General features: G+C 48.7%; 1 protein-coding gene across 2 annotated transcripts; it reads right to left on the reverse strand.

Moving 5' to 3' along the window:
* Nucleotides 1–1163: 1163 nt before the first annotated feature.
* Nucleotides 1164–4479, reverse strand: LOC120665693 (elongation factor 1-alpha-like). Of its 2 annotated transcripts, none has more exons than XM_039945329.1 (3): nt 4320–4479; nt 2974–3458; nt 1164–2291 (listed from the first exon to the last, which is right to left on the reverse strand). In XM_039945329.1, the coding sequence occupies exons 2-3, from the start codon at nt 3433–3435 to the stop codon at nt 1410–1412; spliced, it is 1344 nt and encodes a 447-aa protein (XP_039801263.1). In that variant the 5' UTR covers nt 3436–3458; nt 4320–4479; the 3' UTR covers nt 1164–1409. The 2 variants fall into 2 exon arrangements, with proteins under 2 accessions (XP_039801263.1, XP_039801264.1); XM_039945330.1 differs by having other exon boundaries at nt 2974–3437; nt 4320–4455.
* Between the last annotated feature and the right edge of the window lie 13633 nt (nt 4480–18112).

Raw genomic sequence — 18112 nt, forward strand, 5'->3', positions numbered from 1 at the left:
CATAACAACAAAAATATAATCCAAGGGTAGAAAGAATGTTTCTATATTTCTATGTGCGATCCACCTAATGTTTAGTCATGGATCCAAACAGACAAAGTTCAGTTAAATAATATTTAGTCACGTATATTCTGCACTAAAATTTAGTTTTAGGTGATCCAAATAGGACCTTAGTATGACTTAAATTAACCAACTTCACTTATAATGGAGGCTAGATTCCCATGCTCGTCGATACAATAGGACCGTTAGATCATCAAAAACCAAATTGATCGTGAGTACCCGGCACGTTTTAGTGGGGGCATGGCGCGCGGGCTCCAAAATTAACCGCCGACATAGCGGGCCCCTCGCAACCAATCTATGTTATCCGAATAACCAATCGAGACCAAGTTTTTGGCTTGTGGGTGGGACTAAAGTTGAGTGCTAAATAGCACCGATCTATGTTATCTGAAGTCATGGTTAATGCTAAATTTTAGCACTTTACGGTGTCAGCACTTGAATCCTAACATCCCTTGTTATTGTACTACTACTAGTCTGGTTTGCTGCTTATTGCTAGGTTTGTTCGCGGAACGAGCCGTTGCATATCGAGGAAGCGCAGGCGCGCAGAGGTGTGTTACCCAGCAAGCACGGGGAACTAGGCCACGGACTATGCGTGTGGGCAGCGCACGCGGAGAGCAACACGCTAGCTGCCGTCGTGCACCCGCGTCCTGGGCGGTCAGGCTCTCACCAACGTCGTGATGATCTTCCTGTGTTGGTGGGTAATCTTCCGTAACAGATGATCAACAATACCACGCCACCATCCTCATCAGAAGCTGTTTCACCAAAGAAACTGCTAAGCTGAAACTGCTTCAAGTATCATTTGGTGAAACTTAGATATGCAGAAGTTACGATTTCCAGCTTCTTCTCCCCAGTGTAAGCTGAAAACAGCTTCACCGGATGCTTCACGGTTGAAGCTGCTAGCAAAAATATCTGTTTAGCAGAGCTTCACATGAAACTACCCGTAAAGCTTTGTGCCAAACGGGGCCAAAAACTGAACGAGGCAGACAACGCTTCACAAACCACAACAATCCAAACGCAAAATCAGGAGGGCAAACACTAGTAAGAAAAGGCTCCAGGAAGGCTTCAGAAACCAAAGCCCCAACCCAAATGCAAATCAGACGAGCAAACAATAAAAAGAAAACTAAGCAAAATGCATACAGATAACGAGATGACTCTGATAATACGTTTAACGACGCCCAAAAGGGCACACCATAGGTCTAGCAAAAGTTTCGCCCAAGCTGAAATAACACGGTACCTAAACATACAAATGGCACACCGCCAGCAGCAATTAAAAGTTCACCCGACAGCAGCAACTTATGGGATAATGCAAAGGTAAGGTATCACAAAACCAGACGCAGGATAAACCACCAGGCACATCATTTCTTCTTGGCAGCAGCCTTGGTCACCTTGGCACCGGTCGGGTCCTTCTTCTCCACACTCTTGATGACTCCAACAGCAACGGTTTGCCTCATGTCACGGACAGCAAACCGACCAAGAGGAGGGTACTCAGAGAAGGTCTCCACCACCATGGGCTTGGTGGGAACCATCTTGACCATACCAGCATCACCATTCTTGAGGAACTTGGGCTCCTTCTCAAGCTCCTTACCAGATCGCCTGTCAATCTTGGTAATGAGCTCAGCAAACTTGACGGCGATGTGGGAGGTGTGGCAGTCCAGCACTGGGGCATAGCCATTGCCAATCTGTCCAGGGTGGTTCATGATGATGACCTGGGAGGTGAAGCTGGCAGCCTCCTTGGCAGGGTCATCCTTGGAGTTGGAGGCCACATACCCACGCTTCAGATCCTTCACAGCGACATTCTTCACGTTGAAGCCAACATTGTCACCAGGAAGAGCCTCCTGTAGAGCCTCGTGGTGCATCTCAACAGACTTGACCTCAGTAGTCAGACCGCTGGGACCAAAGGTAACAACCATACCAGGCTTGATGATACCAGTCTCGACACGGCCAACAGGGACAGTTCCAATACCACCAATCTTATACACATCCTGAAGGGGTAGACGCAGGGGCTTGTCCGAAGGCCTCTTGGGCTCGTTGATCTGGTCAAGAGCCTCAAGCAGGGTTGGGCCCTTGTACCAGTCAAGGTTGGTGGACCTCTCAATCATGTTGTCACCCTCAAAACCAGAGATGGGGACGAAGGAAATCTTGTCAGGGTTGTATCCCACCTTCTTCAGGTAGGAGGAGACTTCCTTAACAATCTCATCATAACGGGCCTTGGAGTACTTGGGAGTGGTGGCATCCATCTACAAACAAAAAAGCAGCAAATGATAACTAAATTAGTGCACGAGACTAGTGATCTCAACAGCAAGAATTCACATTTTACATGAGAGAATAGACAATACATCAAAAAATTCACTAGCCCACATAAACTCTTTCAGGGAATCAACTTTTTCAAATGGCATCTCAACAGCTATAAGCAAATAATATACATACAGGTAGATAAGCATGGACAAACCTAGTAGCAAACATCTAGTATTTGTACAGACATCATGATGTATATGACCATATCCCAGTAACACAGCAGACAAACAGATGTCACAACATATAAACAACAAAACATTCAAGTAAAAGAAAAAGGCATATGAACAATAGCAAGCATTTTATAAGAGAACTAAGTAATGAGCAGCTTTTGCTTGCATTTTTATGACAACTTAAGTATCCACTTGGATCCCAACATTACTCGAATAGGTGAGCAGGAATTTTTAACTAAATTACTGACAAAACTTCGTGGCAAATCATTTAAGATTAACCTACTATCGTGCTTAGTGCAATCAATATGCATGCATGCTCACATTAATCCTTGAAACATAAAGCACCAAACTTGAAGTAACAGACAGAATTATACAAATGCTGGACCCTCAAGAACTGACATGCATATTCAACGTATCCTCAAACATGATTGGCACAAGGATTTAGGGATTATACCTTGTTGCAGCAGCAGATCATCTGCTTGACTCCAAGAGTGAAAGCAAGGAGAGCATGCTCACGGGTCTGGCCATCCTTGGAGATACCAGCCTCAAAACCACCAGTGGTGGAGTCAATGATAAGGACAGCACAGTCAGCCTGGGAGGTACCCGTGATCATGTTCTTGATGAAGTCACGGTGTCCAGGGGCATCAATGACAGTGCAGTAGTACTTGGTGGTCTCGAACTTCCACAGGGCAATATCAATGGTGATACCCCTCTCACGCTCAGCCTTGAGCTTGTCGAGCACCCACGCGTACTTGAAGGACCGCTTGTTCATCTCAGCAGCCTCCTTCTCGAACCTCTCGATCACACGCTTGTCAATGCCTCCAAGCTTGTAGATCAGGTGGCCGGTGGTGGTCGACTTGCCGGAGTCGACATGGCCAATGACCACAATGTTGATGTGGGACTTCTCCTTACCCATGGCTGCAGGTGATGTTCAAACCGCTGCATCAGATGAATCAGTATTTAGAAATACTAAACAGAGCAAAAGAGCAAGTATCAGCACTGAATTTGAAATCCAAATATATATATATATAAAGTAACAATACAGTTTCACAAATCAGATCGGAAACTAGATCAAACAAGGACGGTGCATCTACATAAACATCAACTATACGTCTATACATCAGGATAAACAGCAGCCGCCTCCTAAATATAAAGGAATCAGAGCAACCCTAAACTATAAACATCCGATCCACATGTAAAAGTAACAATTCAACCTACAGTAGGAATGTATACATCAGGATAAACAGCAGCAGCCTCCTAAATATAAAGGAATCAGAGCAACCCTAAACTATAAACATCCGATCCACAGGTAAAAGTAACAATTCAACCTACAGTAGGAATGTAACTATCCGGATCCAGATGAATCCAACCATAAGAATCAAATCCATGGCTGCAGGTAAAGCTTACACTGCTGCATAGGACAATCCACAGATGAATCAACAATCAGAAACAATATATGGAGAGAACGGGTAATCAAACAATACAACTCGACGGTCAGTATCAAAACTACTAATTATTTGAAGTGGCGTACCAGAAAGTACTGTAGATACTAACATGAGTAAAGATTCATGGCTCGAAAATCAGTTGCAATCAGACATGAACATACTAGAGGAGGCATTAGTAAAGATTCATGGCTCGAAAATCAGTTGCAATCAGACATGAACATACTAGAGGAGGCCAGAACAACACTTTTACCGGTGCTCCACAAACAAAATAGTAGATCTACTCGGCATCCAACGAAAAGGCTTCGCAGCACAGAGAAACGAGAAGGAAGAGAGGTGCGTGCGGGCGGCGAAGTACCTCGGCGGACAGCAGCAGAGGGCCAGTCACGGCTCGCCGAGGATCTGAAGGATCGTCGGCGGCTCGCCCCTTGCGTGTGCTCGCCTCGGGTCGGTCTGCGGCGGCTGGCTCTGGGTGGGGTTTGGGGACGGGATGGTGCTAGGTTTTTATGGAGGTGCGCTAGGGCACAAGGAATGGGCTGTTGGGCCGGAAAGTCATCTGATGGGCCAAAATGAGTGCCTGTTCGCTTCTGATTTTCAGCGCTGCCGCTGCCGCTGCAGCACAGAGGACAAGGATTTCTGCACTAACAATGGATTTGATAATAATTAAACATCGATTAAGCCATAAATCAACTTATGCTAAATCAAATTTGTTAAGACAATTTTGCCTTTATCAAATGTGTATCTAGCCAGCACTATTTGTGCGGGTAACCATGCTAGTTCAAACCTCAAACAAAGATCCATATAAAACCATGGAAAATCCAAATAAAACACTAACAATAAACCATCCTTAATTCAATCTTAGATCTAAATTACTAAGAATTAAAGAAACAGAGAAGATAATCTTATACCATTAAATCGAGGTTGTTGATATCGGAATTCAGGTGATGGTTGCGTTTTTAGTGGCTTTAGCTGTGATGGTTGCGTTTTAGCCGTATAGCTAATTCTACTGGTGTTTGGGGCGCGCCCATGCGCGCAGGTTGTTGATGTGTTGTATAGTGTATCATCAAAATAGTTTGTCAAATATATTCAATAAGCACGGTGTGAAAGTTTTAGCTAATTTAAAATTGCAGAGTTCATTGTTGATCTAAGTTGGAGGAAATTGGTACATAAAAACCAGTGTGGACTATATAGTACCAGCAACATTACTGATAAAGTTGGAGCAAATATGTACATAAACATACCAGTTTAAATAGATATAGATAATTTAAATAGGAGGTAATTCATAGTTCTGTTAGCCAGAACCTTGTACATGTTAGTTATACATGTTAGATAGTTCATTAGCCTGCCTAGCTAGTTGTTTTTCCTTCTGTTTGGATAAGAGGTCATGCACGAGGTCAGGAGCTGTCTGTGCTGCCGTGCGTGCTGCTGCATTAGGCGTGGCGAGGCTAGCTAGCTTTGCCCAGGTCTCGCGATAAGGGAACGGGATCTTGTCATCTTGAGTCTTCCAGGCCTCTAAGCAGCACGGGCAAGCGGAAACAAGGAGTAGAAGCAAAACCAATCGCGCAGACCCAACGAAACGATAGCAAAAGGAACAAAAACAAATCGCCAATGATTAGCAGATGACAAAAAAAAAAGATAGAGAAGAACAAGCAGCGGAGGCGCACGGAAGCTTGCAGAGGATTCTTTATCCTAAGCAACTCGGCAGCGGCCGCCGCAAAAAGCACGCGGCGACGGCAGCGGCACACCATGCGGAAGTGGAAAGGACGGGCCGACGGGGACACGCAAGCAAGCAGCCAGGTGCGTGGACTGCCAAACTCATTAAGCCAGCCCGACGGAAAACAAATACAAGGCACACCATAGCCATCGCAGGGCCTAGGGATTTTGGGCCGACGTGGCCGGGCTGCCCGGCGCCTCCCCCGCCCGGTTTGTAACTTTAGATAATATGGGGCTTGTACTTATGACTGACCGTGATGAAATCTAATGTGATTTGAGGGGCACTGCCGATTGCATCTCTCCTTTTGTTAAATTTTCTTTTTTATGCTTTGGGGATAGGTGTTGGGTTGGAGGTGCCTAACACTGCCGATGCCAGTCCCAAACCCGGATAAAGTGGAGGGGCACAACTAGAGTTGGCAACGTTACCTGCCAGCGTAATGAGGACGGATCCCCATAACCCTGGACTTATGCGCGATTAAGGAGGATGGGGGCCCGCCAGCCGCGTCAGCCGGCAACGTCAGCCGGACGAGGCCGTAGACCCCACCACGGACGTCCACACACAGGGTGTGGGCACCCACCAAGAACGGGTCGGGCCTGACTCGGTGCGTGAAGCCCGGGGGATGTTTCCTTCCCCACGAAGACACCCTCCTGGTAAAAAGATCTTTACCAGGCGGTTACGACGCTTCACCGCTGGACTCCATGCAGAGCCCGAGGGGATGTGCGGCTTCTCCGTAAGAAAATCATGATTACGGGGATGTTGTGCGCTCAGAAGATAAGATGATAGGCAGCGGACAGCTTATCTCTGTGCTGCCCGTCCCATCGGCTTGAAGATGGATGATGGCTGGGACACACCTCCATTTACCGCGCCCCCGTCGCGGTAAAAGCCAGAGCCACCCCGCGCAGCACCCCGGGGTTGATCGGAGTCACCCCGGGCCGGGAGGGTCCGCTGGATGACCTCGGAGGCCACCACGTGGCCGTACTCGTGCCACCCCGGGCGCCCCCAGGGACGCCCCAGAGTGCAAGGATCGGACAGAAGGCCCCGGAGCACCCCGGATTGAGAAGACCCACCGGTCAGTGTCCACAGCCACCCTCGGGCACCCCGGGGCACCCTCGGAGTGACCCCGGGTGGTTCTGACACTGGCGAGACCCAAAAGCCTGCTACGGTGGGCCTGACAAAGCGCCTGCCTGCCTGACAAGGGCAGGGCGGCCTGGAAGACGGCGCCCACCATGCAAAGAGTGTGTTCACACCAGTTAGTGAAGCAACAAAGAAGGCAGATATAGTCTATAAATAGAAAGATCACAGAACATGTAAGGGGACCGATCCTTTTGGGATCTAACTGATACACAGGTTCCGGGCTTAGACTTACCAACTCGGGATCACCAAAGAACCAATCACCACACACACAGGACGTAGGGTATTATGCCTCCGAGCGGCCTGAACCTGTCTAAATCCACCGTCTCAACCTGCTTCCTTAAGGGAGATCCTTGCGCGGTTTATACCCCTAGCCGAATCTCTAAACGGAGATTCCCAGTAATCTCTGCTAGCGGTAATCGCACATCGTCAGTACCACAACCCGAAACCCGATGGTTTTTTTCTTTATTAGGGCATGGGTTTGGGTCAATTTCTTGACCCGCGGGTCTGTTAATGGGTAGAAAGTTAAACCCATCGGGTTTGCTGGTTTGGGTCTGGGAATGTACCCGTAAACCCATGGGTTTTTTATCCGGACCAATATTCATAATAGCTTATATTACATCCTTCAGCCCATGACTTGGCTCAAATAGCCTGGCCCAATATAGATACTATATAATAGACAAAAGCATCTCAAACCCTAAACCTAATCATTTCCCACCCATCCCCCAGCATCCGCCAGCCGCACACCCAGTCACCTAGCATCCCAGGCTCCCAACGACACAGCCCCTTGCGTGCGGCGGCGGCCGGCCAGCTTCGTGGCAAGGCGAGCCAAGCGTCTGAAGGCGCCCCCGCGCCAAGCTCGGTGCAGGTGCAGGCGTGCACAGCCCATGTGGCGCGCCGACGCCCCCTCCCTTGCCGACCTACTCGCTGGTCGCCCCTCGCCGTGCGCACTCCCTGGCTCGATCTCCCTCGCTCTTTTCTCCTTGCTGCTCGCTCCCTCGCTCTTTTCTCACTCGCCGGTCCTTCACTAGCATACTGGCTGCAGCAGTGCACAGTGCAGGTTAACGGGCATGGGCAACCCGAGACCCAAACGGGCACGGGTCTGGGCTTCAAAATGTACCCGTGACAGGAATGGGTTTCTTAGCGGGTCTAATTCTAGTGTCGCGGGCACGGGTCTGGGTGGGCAAAACCCGACGGGTCTGTGCCCATTGCCAAACCTAGGCACAACTGAATGATTGTGGAAGAGTACCTCATACCAGTGTTTTCTTTCGGAATTTGACCCAGGAGCTCATGTTTATTTGCATTAGGTTTTGCCGCTTTGGCACTCACTCGAGAGTCAAGAATAAATTGGTTTATTATCATCTACCCGTTGATTGCCATAGCAGACTGGAACTGACGTTTTCAAGAATCAAGCTCCATATACGGATGGCATGAGGACATAAAAAAGCCAGACCTTCTCACCTTTGTAGCTATCGTAGCTGTAGTGAGGACCAGTCCACCAACTGTTCTTTTTTTAAGGTCAACGGGAGGGAAGAGAATCCCCCACATGATTTCATTTTATTGTAGCAGACCACAGATCAATGGCCTTATTTTTTAGGGAACGAAGCAAAACCTACTCCTATATGGCTTGGTTAATTCAGGAAAACTGAATTAAAACTGCAACATGCTACCTAGCTAAACTATAGGTCTCAAGCAACACACCCCAGCACTGCAGCAAAATGTGGCATAACTATGAATAACAACGCCATATCCTAGTGCAAGGACGAAATTCCGGCTTAACCGCAAATAAAACAACCGCGCTAACCACGAGCTCCAAAATGTAGCAGGAAGCCATGACACCGCACCACTGGCAATGCCATGAGTTTGGTGGCTGAGATTCACATTGAGAGCCTGGCACAAGGTCATGATGCCCATCTCTGAGACAATACCTCCAACATGGACTTGATGACAAGATGCCAATATTGCTCGACCCGGCAGAATTGGATCATGGTTTTCACATAGAGAAAGTAAGGCTACCAAGAGAATCCATGGTAACTTTGGTTGGAGGTTCTTTAATGACACCTCCAGCGAAAGATGTGATGTTTGAGGACGCAACTGTCTCCGACCTTAGTTTGAGTTAGGCAGAGGTTTTGCCAAGAACCCCATGGATCGCCACCAATCAAGCCCACGCCGACACCCCCCTACCCGTGGATCGGCCTTAGCTGAGGCTGGACCAAGGTGGGTGGAAGGGCAAAGGGCGACTGCCATGGTGGCGATGAGGGGAGACCCACCTAGATCTAGTGGAGAAGGAACATGCCCCCTCCCGCCGCCAAGTGCCCAAGCCACTGGCCCAACCAAGGAAGCACTGTGTGGCAGTGGAGGAGCAGTGGGGTGCTCGCGGCGACGTGGAGATGCGATGCTCGCGGCAGCATGGAGGAACGACAGCCATGATGGCGTGGAGGGGTGTAGCTGCCGTGAACCTCCTCGTTGAGGACAGCACAGAGGGGAGGTCCACTGCACATGGTCGTCGCGGCGGTTGCTTGGTCATGGCCACCCCACTAGTTTCCCCACCAAGGAGTCACAAGCTCCGCTCGAGCGCCGGGTGCAAATTTGGATGTCAGAGCTCCATGGACGGCTGCAACATCGGATGGACGGCGAGGCAATGGAGGTAGGGACCGAGAGGGAAAAGGGGGGAGGCGGAGAGGCCCCTCCGCCACCGTCCTGGCACCTGCACGAACTTCCGGCGAGGTGTTCCGGTGGCGACGCGGGGAAGTTGAGAGCCGGTGGCCTGGTTTTCGCCCGTGTCTCCCTTCAGGGTGACGTGGGGGAGAAGGAACCTAACCAACTGTCCATTTTCATTGTTTTTTCATGTGAATATTTTGTAACCCAACTGTTAGATTAATATTGCAACAATGCTTCAACACATGGAGAGATTCCAGCTTCTTGTTGCTACCATCACGAGCGATCGATGCTTCCAATACCATTTGACATTTCGTTGATGCCACCCCCGACGCAGGGCGGCTGTGTTAAGCCAGCCGTTCGCTAGAACATGCGAGCGTATCCTAGTTCTGAACTGAGCAAGATGGATCAGTTATCATTGTCTGCTTCCAAGCTGGTTTCTGGTCTCCTGTTGCTCTTCGCCTGTGTTGTCGCCCAATTTGGGATTGTGGGTACCCAGTTGAAAGGAATCGGTGCTTGTAGCCTAAGAGGGAGAGAGTGAATTAGTGAAACTAAAAATCTTAACATATGGCCCCAACTAAATTGCACAAAACGTAAACTAGAACGTGCTATCTAGATATGCAATTACGATTCTTCTAGTGTGAAACCCTCATCCCAAAACAAGTTTTGCAACCTAGAGCCAATCTTAACAAGATACAACTCTAAGAATGCAAAGGCACACAAGTCGCAAGAAAGAGTTGCGGAAACATAGAGTGGATGAAGGGAAGCAAACTCTTGATGTGATGATGTATTCCGTGGTATCTGTAGGCACTAAACCACCCCTAGTCCACGTTGTTGAAGCACTCACTAAGAGTATTGCTCCTCGGCCACCAAGTCTCTTCCGGGAACCCTTTGCCTTGCCATGAAGGCTATGCCACTAAGGCTCACGCCAAGTTCTCCGGTCACCTTTATCCCACTTTCCACTAAGGAGCTTCTCCGTGAAGGATAAGAGTCTCCATGTCCCCACACAAAGCCGTCATTGCTGCTCCACACCAAGCTGGAGGGTCAAAGACTTGCCGGTGAGCTACCAAAGCTCCTAGAATCACCCACAAGGCTACTACACCTTGCACACTCACTTAATCTTGAGCTAGCCTAGCACTCTCACTCACAAAGCTTGTGCTAAACCTAAGTATTTGATCAATTGGCTCTTGTATGGCTTGGATGTGTTTTCAATGTGTGTGTGGTTTTTCTGGACTCCGGCAGCTTCAAATGGCCTGGGGTGAGGTCATATATAGGCTAGAGATTCACTCATAGCTGTTACTAGCTGTTATCCAAAAACTGCACGGAGTGTCGGTTCAACCGGTCATTTGGGTCGGTTAACTGGTCGCACACAGTCCCAGCTAGCCATTGAACTTCTGATAGAGCCTACTGCTGATGTGGATGCACCGACGGTATGCATCAACGCCCGTCGATTCAACTGGTCTAGTGGCTCTTCTCTACTTCGATCGCCTCAGCTTCTTCCTAATGCACCGACCTATTGTTTTTCCATAGTGTCGGTTTAACCGGCCGACTGCTTTTCCTTAGCGCTGCTTGACATGCTCTCTGGACAATGCCACTACTAATGAACCAATGCCTCATGTGTATAGCATTGGTTTAAACGGTCACCCACACGAATCAGCTTCGTGGTGGTTCGTATTTTGGTCATAACTCTCTACTCCGAACTTCGTTTTTGATGATCTTGACACTATGGAAAGCTTGTAAAATGATCTACAAGATTCTACAGAATTATATCTCATTAGATCACATTTTGGGTACCGGTTAAATACATCGGTTCACCCTGCAGTGTGTCGGTTTACCCTATCGCTCACACAGATCGACTTTTTTGTATTTTGATCATAGCTCTCTACTCCGAACTCCGATTTTGATGATTTTGGACTCTATGGAAAACTTGTGAAATGCTTACAAGATTCTCCATAAATACTATTGTAAGTGCATCTAGGACCTAATGTGTTTTGTTGAGTTGAGTGACAACATGATTAAAGGACTAACTATATTATTGAAGTTGTCATGAGCAGGGATTTATTTGCAAATCAATTATTGTCATCAGCTCATGTGATATAGAATCAAACAAAAGACATATATTAGTGAAAGTCAAGCATGGTGTGAAGAGAAATAAGAAACAAGTATTCATGCAATGACATTAGGTGGTTTCTTTATATTGCTTGGCATAAATTGAGAAGTATTTGATCAAAAGAATGATTGCAAAGCAAAACACATGTATGAGCTTATTTCTTATTCAAGTCATTGATGTTTGGAGGAAGCTTGAGATATGGAATATTACCTATGAGATCAAGCTCAAGCAATCAAAGGAAAGTTCAAATAGAATTCATTATTGATGTGCAAAGCTTAACTCAATGTGGCAAGGGTAAGTGATGAAGAAACCAACTGTGATGACTAGTGCGAGGGACTAAGCAAGCTTTGGTGAAGCGACGGCTTACCATGTGCGAACTGCTAGGGTGAAGTTGCTAGTATCCGTGGGGTGTTCGAAGGATCATACCTAAGCCTTATTGGGAGAAGCAATGTAATGCATCAAGTATATTATGGAGTGACTTGGATTCAAGGACATATTTTTCTAAGAGATGTAATTTCTAAGTCACTAGCTCAAGTATTTATTTGCTCAAGAAAAGAGAATGCAATGTTGAAATCCCAAGGTTGACAAAGTCAAAGTATGGCAAGACTGAAAGTAATTCAAGGCTCAAGTGGTTGAATTATGTTTTATATTTAATCTTGAGTATAGGTATGTCGTACTATCAAAAGGATGCAACATTGATTATTTGACTCGGTCAAAAGTGCTCATAGATCACTCATGTGAGGATTCTGAGAGAAAACCTTTGAGAACTAACTTAGAAATTCTTGGATGATCAAGTCTTGACTTGATGGACCGAGAAGAGTCTTTTAACAAGGGCTTGGGGTTCTCTGGCCCTGACTAGTCTGGCCGGTTGTGACATCCCTAGAATCTGTTAAAATTAAATCACATGCTAAATTATTTATTTGCAAAAGTTTTCGTCGTTGAGCTCAAAACCTCCTAAAAACCTGAACCCTAACTCCCAAAATCTTTCCCCTGTCCCGACACCCGAATCCAGTCTCCATTCCGTCCCTCTGTTTCCCTCGATCCGTGCACGCCATTTCCCGCCAAAACTGCGGCACGCGGACGCGACAGCTGCGCGTGCCCGACCGGCATCGTGGTCGCCGCCGAAAGGCTCGCCGCGAATCTCTTTTTTTCCTCCCTCTCCCTCCTTTTCTTTTTCTTTTTCCTTTTTTCCATTTTCTTTTTCTCTTTTCTTCTTTTCTTTTCTTTCCTCCTCTCTCCTTTCTGTCTCTCCTTTCCCGAGCGCTGCTCAGCCCGGCCGCTCCACGCTCCCGGCCAGCCCCCTCCCGCACGAGCCTCCCCTCCCTCTGGCCCGGGCACCCCGCCGCACCCGAGCCGCTCCGCAGCCCGCTCGACACTTACGGCCTGGCTCACCCTCCGCTCCCCCGCGCGTCGCTCGCCGGCCGCCCCAGTCTCACTCACCCAGCCCCGCGAGCAGAGCCCACGCAGACGCCCGCGCGCTCACCCCGGCCGTCTCCGCCCGCCACTGCGCGCGCCCCCCGCTCGGCCTGTCCACGCACACGTGTGCGCGTGCACACGCGCTCGCCGCGCACGCTGCGACGCCCGCGTCGTGCCACGGCCGCCTGCCCGCGCGCTGGCACTGCCCCTCGCTTCCTGCACTGCCCGGCCACGCTCACCTCCCTGCGCACGCACGCCGCCCGCGCGCACGTGCCCGCACCCGCACCGCCTTTGCCCCTCTGCGCGCCACGACGCGGCCGCCTGACCAGCGCTGGCTCTGCTCCCCGCCATCACCGCCGCGCCACTCGGCGAGCAGAGCCCACGTGCATGCCCCGCCCTCGCCGCCGACTGTCCTGTGCACGCCCACGCGCGACACGAGCGGCACTGCTCGCCGCGCCCTCCGCCGTCAAGCCGCAACAGCATCGCTGGCCCGCTCGCCAAGCCTGCCCGAGACGTCCCATCACCCAGCGATGCCTCGCCGCCCGCGCCGCTGCGCCACGACATGAGCAAGCAGCCGGAGCGCCATTAATGGCGCCCCGCGATGCTCGCCGGCCGGCACCGACCCGCCACCACCTCGCACCCCTCCCCACCGCCTTCCCGCGACTATAAAGAGGCCCCTGACCCGCCTCCGAGCTCCGCAACCACCACCACCACGAGCCGCGCCTCCTCCCTGACCTCCTAGCGCCACCACCCACCATCGCCGCCGCCCCCGAACGCCGGCCACCGCGGAGCTGCCTCCACGCGCTACCTCTGCCCAGGGTAAGAGGTGCAGTAGGACCTTCTCGCCTTCCTCTCACTCTCCCTCCTCACCTTGGCCGCCGTCGAGCCCCACCGCGGCGCCACCATGGCCGCCGCCGCCTACTGACCGCCGCCGCCATGAATCCCCGCCCTGCGGGCCTCCTTTTCCGAAATCGAGGGGGGGGGGGAATCGACCCCTTGGGTCTCTCCCTCCCTTTTCCCTCACCCCAGAGCCGCTCCCGGGCCCAGACCGCCGGCCCAGGGCCGCCGTCGGCGAGCACCGTCCCCCTCCCCTGCTCCTCAATGCGGGGGGAGGAAGGAGACAGGGCACTTTTGCCCATAACCCCCTCCCTTCTATTCTATTTAATTAAGAACCCTTCCACCCTTTGGTTTCTTTCAAATAACACCCTACCCTTTATGATACTCACAAGCAAACCCTTCCACTATATGACACATTTTTAAATAGATCCCTACCTCTTTTTAGAATGACCCAAATAGTTTGTAAAATACAAATCAAGCCCCTGCCTTCCCAAATATAATTACAAACAAGTCCCTGGACCCTTGTTTAACCCCTAAACCTTCCTGTAATCTATCATTTCATGCGCCAAACGACCTCGAATCTACCTAAAACTTTACCACACCTCTCATGACATAGTTTTGTCCATGCCACTAGGAAACCGCCCGAAAATGTTACTCCAAACTCCATATCTTAATTATTTCAGATTCGAGCTCAAGGATAAACTTTTATTTCTTTTTCTTGATTGTGTGTTTGTTTGTATGCGTCGTAGACCTCGGTGTGAATGAAGGAGAGCCCATTGACGCGTAGTACTGTGAGCAAGCAAACAAGGACCAGTTCCGCGACCCCGAACCCGACGGACAGTGCTTCGATCAGGACCTCCCTGAAGGCTTTGAAGACGGCAAGTACAATCCCATCCCTTGATGCATGCTTTCGTCCTAGTTTTTATAAACACAACCTATTGGCCTATTTTACAAAATTGCATATGTTTTGTCTGCTAAAAACATGGTTGGATAGCCACCCCTTGATTTGTTATACCCATTCCTTGACCACTTAGATTAATGTCTGATTTTGCTTGGATGTTAATCAGCGCTAGAATGCTTAGGACCTTATACAACTTGTTTTATAATGAAAAAGTGTGAGTGTGTGGGAAGGGATAAAAGTGGATTTTCGAAAGATGAGTCTAGACGGGATGGATGGCATTTCTGTGGGATTTGCCGTTTGGTGTGCTCGTGCCTGTGTGGTAGGGCAAGGAAGGGAGATATCCATCTTGTCACAACTAAGGACCGAGTTGGTGTGACATCTCACCTAACCCACTATCGTGCAAACCACTCGACCGTTGTATGGGCAACGGCTTAGCATAAATCCCGCTAGTTAGTCTGATAGCCATCAGGAGAGCTGAGAGCAACGGGTGACTAAGGAGAAGGGATAAGCTCCGTGTGACTTATGCCCGGTTAAACCTAGGTGAAAGGTCGATGACCCCTTGGTGCATCCCGTGATGGCTAGTCAGGTCTAGATAAGGTGGGTAATGGCTTAGTTGGGATCTGCACCGACACTAAGGTGATCGAGTTGCGGTACCCCGCTTGTGGGTAAAGTTGCACACCTCTGCAGAGTTAAAATCTATTCGAATAGCTGTGCCCATGGTACTGGGCGAGTTACGGTGTGGTCACATAACTAGTGTTTATTGTGGGATGGGTTGGCGTGAGTTGTTTTGGAAATGTGTCCGGCAGTTGTGTGGTGTGCTACGGCGGATGAGGAGTCCGGTAGCAGCTTAAAACTTAGATCCTGTGTGGATCAATCCCTCGTGTTACTCGGTATAAGAAAATTTGTTTTTGGAAAATGTTTTCTTTCAAATGAACTCCTGCATAAAATATTGCTTTCCGCAAATCAAACACTAGCCTTATCCTTGATTTACCCTGTGCATTATAATCTATTTATAACCCCTCCGTGGGTGTGGTTGGACTTGCTGAGTACGTTTGTACTCACCCCATTCTTTATTTTTACAGAAGAAGATCCAGACTTTGTACCTGACGACGTTGAGTAGGGGTACCGTCCTGCACCCAGCCTTGCCTGTGGATTAGGGTCACCCGCAGGAGATACCGCATGGCGCAATACTCTGATGACCCCCTTTTTGTATTTAATATCGTTGCGTGTGTGTGGATTGTAATCCTCGCGATAGTGGCGCTTTTCTGCTCACTACCGCGTAGAGTTGTACGGTAATGAACCATCTGATGTAATAAATGTGTCATCAGCCTCCTGGGACTGATGTTTGTATCACATTTAAGTCTTCTCTTATGAGGGGACGCTTCACCGGTCTAGGGGACCAGTCTGGCCGGTCTGGGGGACCAGTCTGGCCGGTCTGGGGGACCGGTCTGGCCGGTCAAGGGGAGTAACGGCTAGTTTTAGCCAGACCGGTATGACCAGTCTGGAGGACCGGTCTGACCGGTCTGCATTGACAACTCTAACGGCTAGTTTTTGAATGGTGGGTATTTATACCCCTTGACCCTCTCTTGTGAGGGCTGCTGGTTCCTTGCATATTTCTGACCTTCTTGAGGTATTTTCTTGACCAGCTAGCTCTCCCTAACACTCTTTGTGAGTTGTGCCAAATAGATTGCATATCCTTGGATTGGGTTGAGAGATTGAGTGGTTGTGAGCAAAGTGACTGTTGTGAGAGCTGCATTTAGAGCAGCTGAGAGTAACCATAGCTAGAGCACTCTTGGTTCCGTCAAAGATTCAAATTTGCATTTGTTACTCTTGGAGGTGAGCCTCCTAGACGGCTAGGTGTTGCCGGCTAGCTCCCAACGGTGTGGTGAGCAGCAGCAAGTCTTTGCTGGCGTGATCTTGCCCCCTTGGTGGAAAGGATCAAGATAGTGGAAAGGAGGAGTGGTTGAAAAGGACCCAACTCAAGGGATCGAGTTGCAAGAGACTCAAGCCCAACGAGTTCCTCAATGGAGACGTAGGATTCACTTTGGTGAATCTGAACTTCGGGAAACAAATCCTTGTGTCTCCTTGTGGTTTGTCTCACTACTAATTTCTTTAGCTATTACTTTGTGCTTCCGCTTCGATCTACTTGGTTGTGTTGTTTCTGTGTGTGCAGGGACGTGAAATATACTTGATATCACCTGCAGAGACACTACACCAAGTTATATTTGTGCTAGAGTCAAAAGAGGGAGAAACTTTGATATTGGACAGGTTCTGCATAGGACCGGTCTGACCGGCCACTCCAACCGGTCTGACCGGTTGCCTGTTTTGTTTCTGCGGTTAAGTCTTGTATCGGTCTGACCGGTCAGTGTACTGATTTTGTTTTTAAGTGCTGATTTGCGCAGAAATTTAAGAACGCCTATTCACCCCCCTCTAGGCGACATCCAAAGATCCTTTCAACTACCCATTTAATCAGTAAATATAAATATGGATGGGAAACTTCCAATTCATTTCTCTCATTGTCCTGGCTTTGAAGATTTTCGTTGTGTTTCATCTTTGGAACCTATAAAACCATACAAATATTCATTCTTGACACACATATGAGTCGCATGACTATGTTATCACTCAATCACCAAAATCACAAACTATAGCCTAATGGGGCCATGTTCCTTATACCAGTATAGCAACTGCGGTGTCGCGGGGACTTGCTCTGCTGATGGTGCAAGCTACATTCTGGGTGTCACCGCCGCGGTGTTCACCGTTGTGGCATTTTTTTGGACCTCATATTGATTGTAATCTGGTCTTAATCTTCTTGTCGAGTCAGGTGTTTCTTCTGATGGTATTCTTGTCAACTTGAGATTTATGAGTTGGTGATGACAATTTTGTGGATGTGTGGTGATACAGAATAATGTTGTTCAGATACTCTGGCTTGTATTCCCTATCAATGATGTGATTGCTATGCTATCTTGAATGAAAATGTAGGTTCTTATCTTCTCATCAATGGAAAGTGAGTGCTTCTTTTGTCTATTCCTTTTTGATCAACAAACGTGAGCTACAATACGGGACGTAACTTCTTGAGCAAGAGTTTCACTACTTGCCCATAAGATTCTTTTAGAACTTTGTTCATCTCCTGCAAACCTGTATGATCAGAACAACATTTGCATCTAGCTCTTTGGTAACTTTGCATATGTAGTTTGATACCTATGAAGTCACCATTCAATCAAAACACACTATATATCCAATAATTAATAGTTCTCTATATATTGACAAAATATTTGTCAATATTTACCATATTTTGAGCAAGCTCTTGTGTAGTGATAAGGTCATTTTCAGCACCACAAATCACACCTTGTTAGCCAAGAATGAGCTCTTCGGCAACACTACCAC

Source organism: Panicum virgatum, chromosome 3N (genome assembly GCF_016808335.1).
Source record: "Panicum virgatum strain AP13 chromosome 3N, P.virgatum_v5, whole genome shotgun sequence".
Classification (NCBI taxonomy): Eukaryota; Viridiplantae; Streptophyta; class Magnoliopsida; order Poales; family Poaceae; genus Panicum; species Panicum virgatum.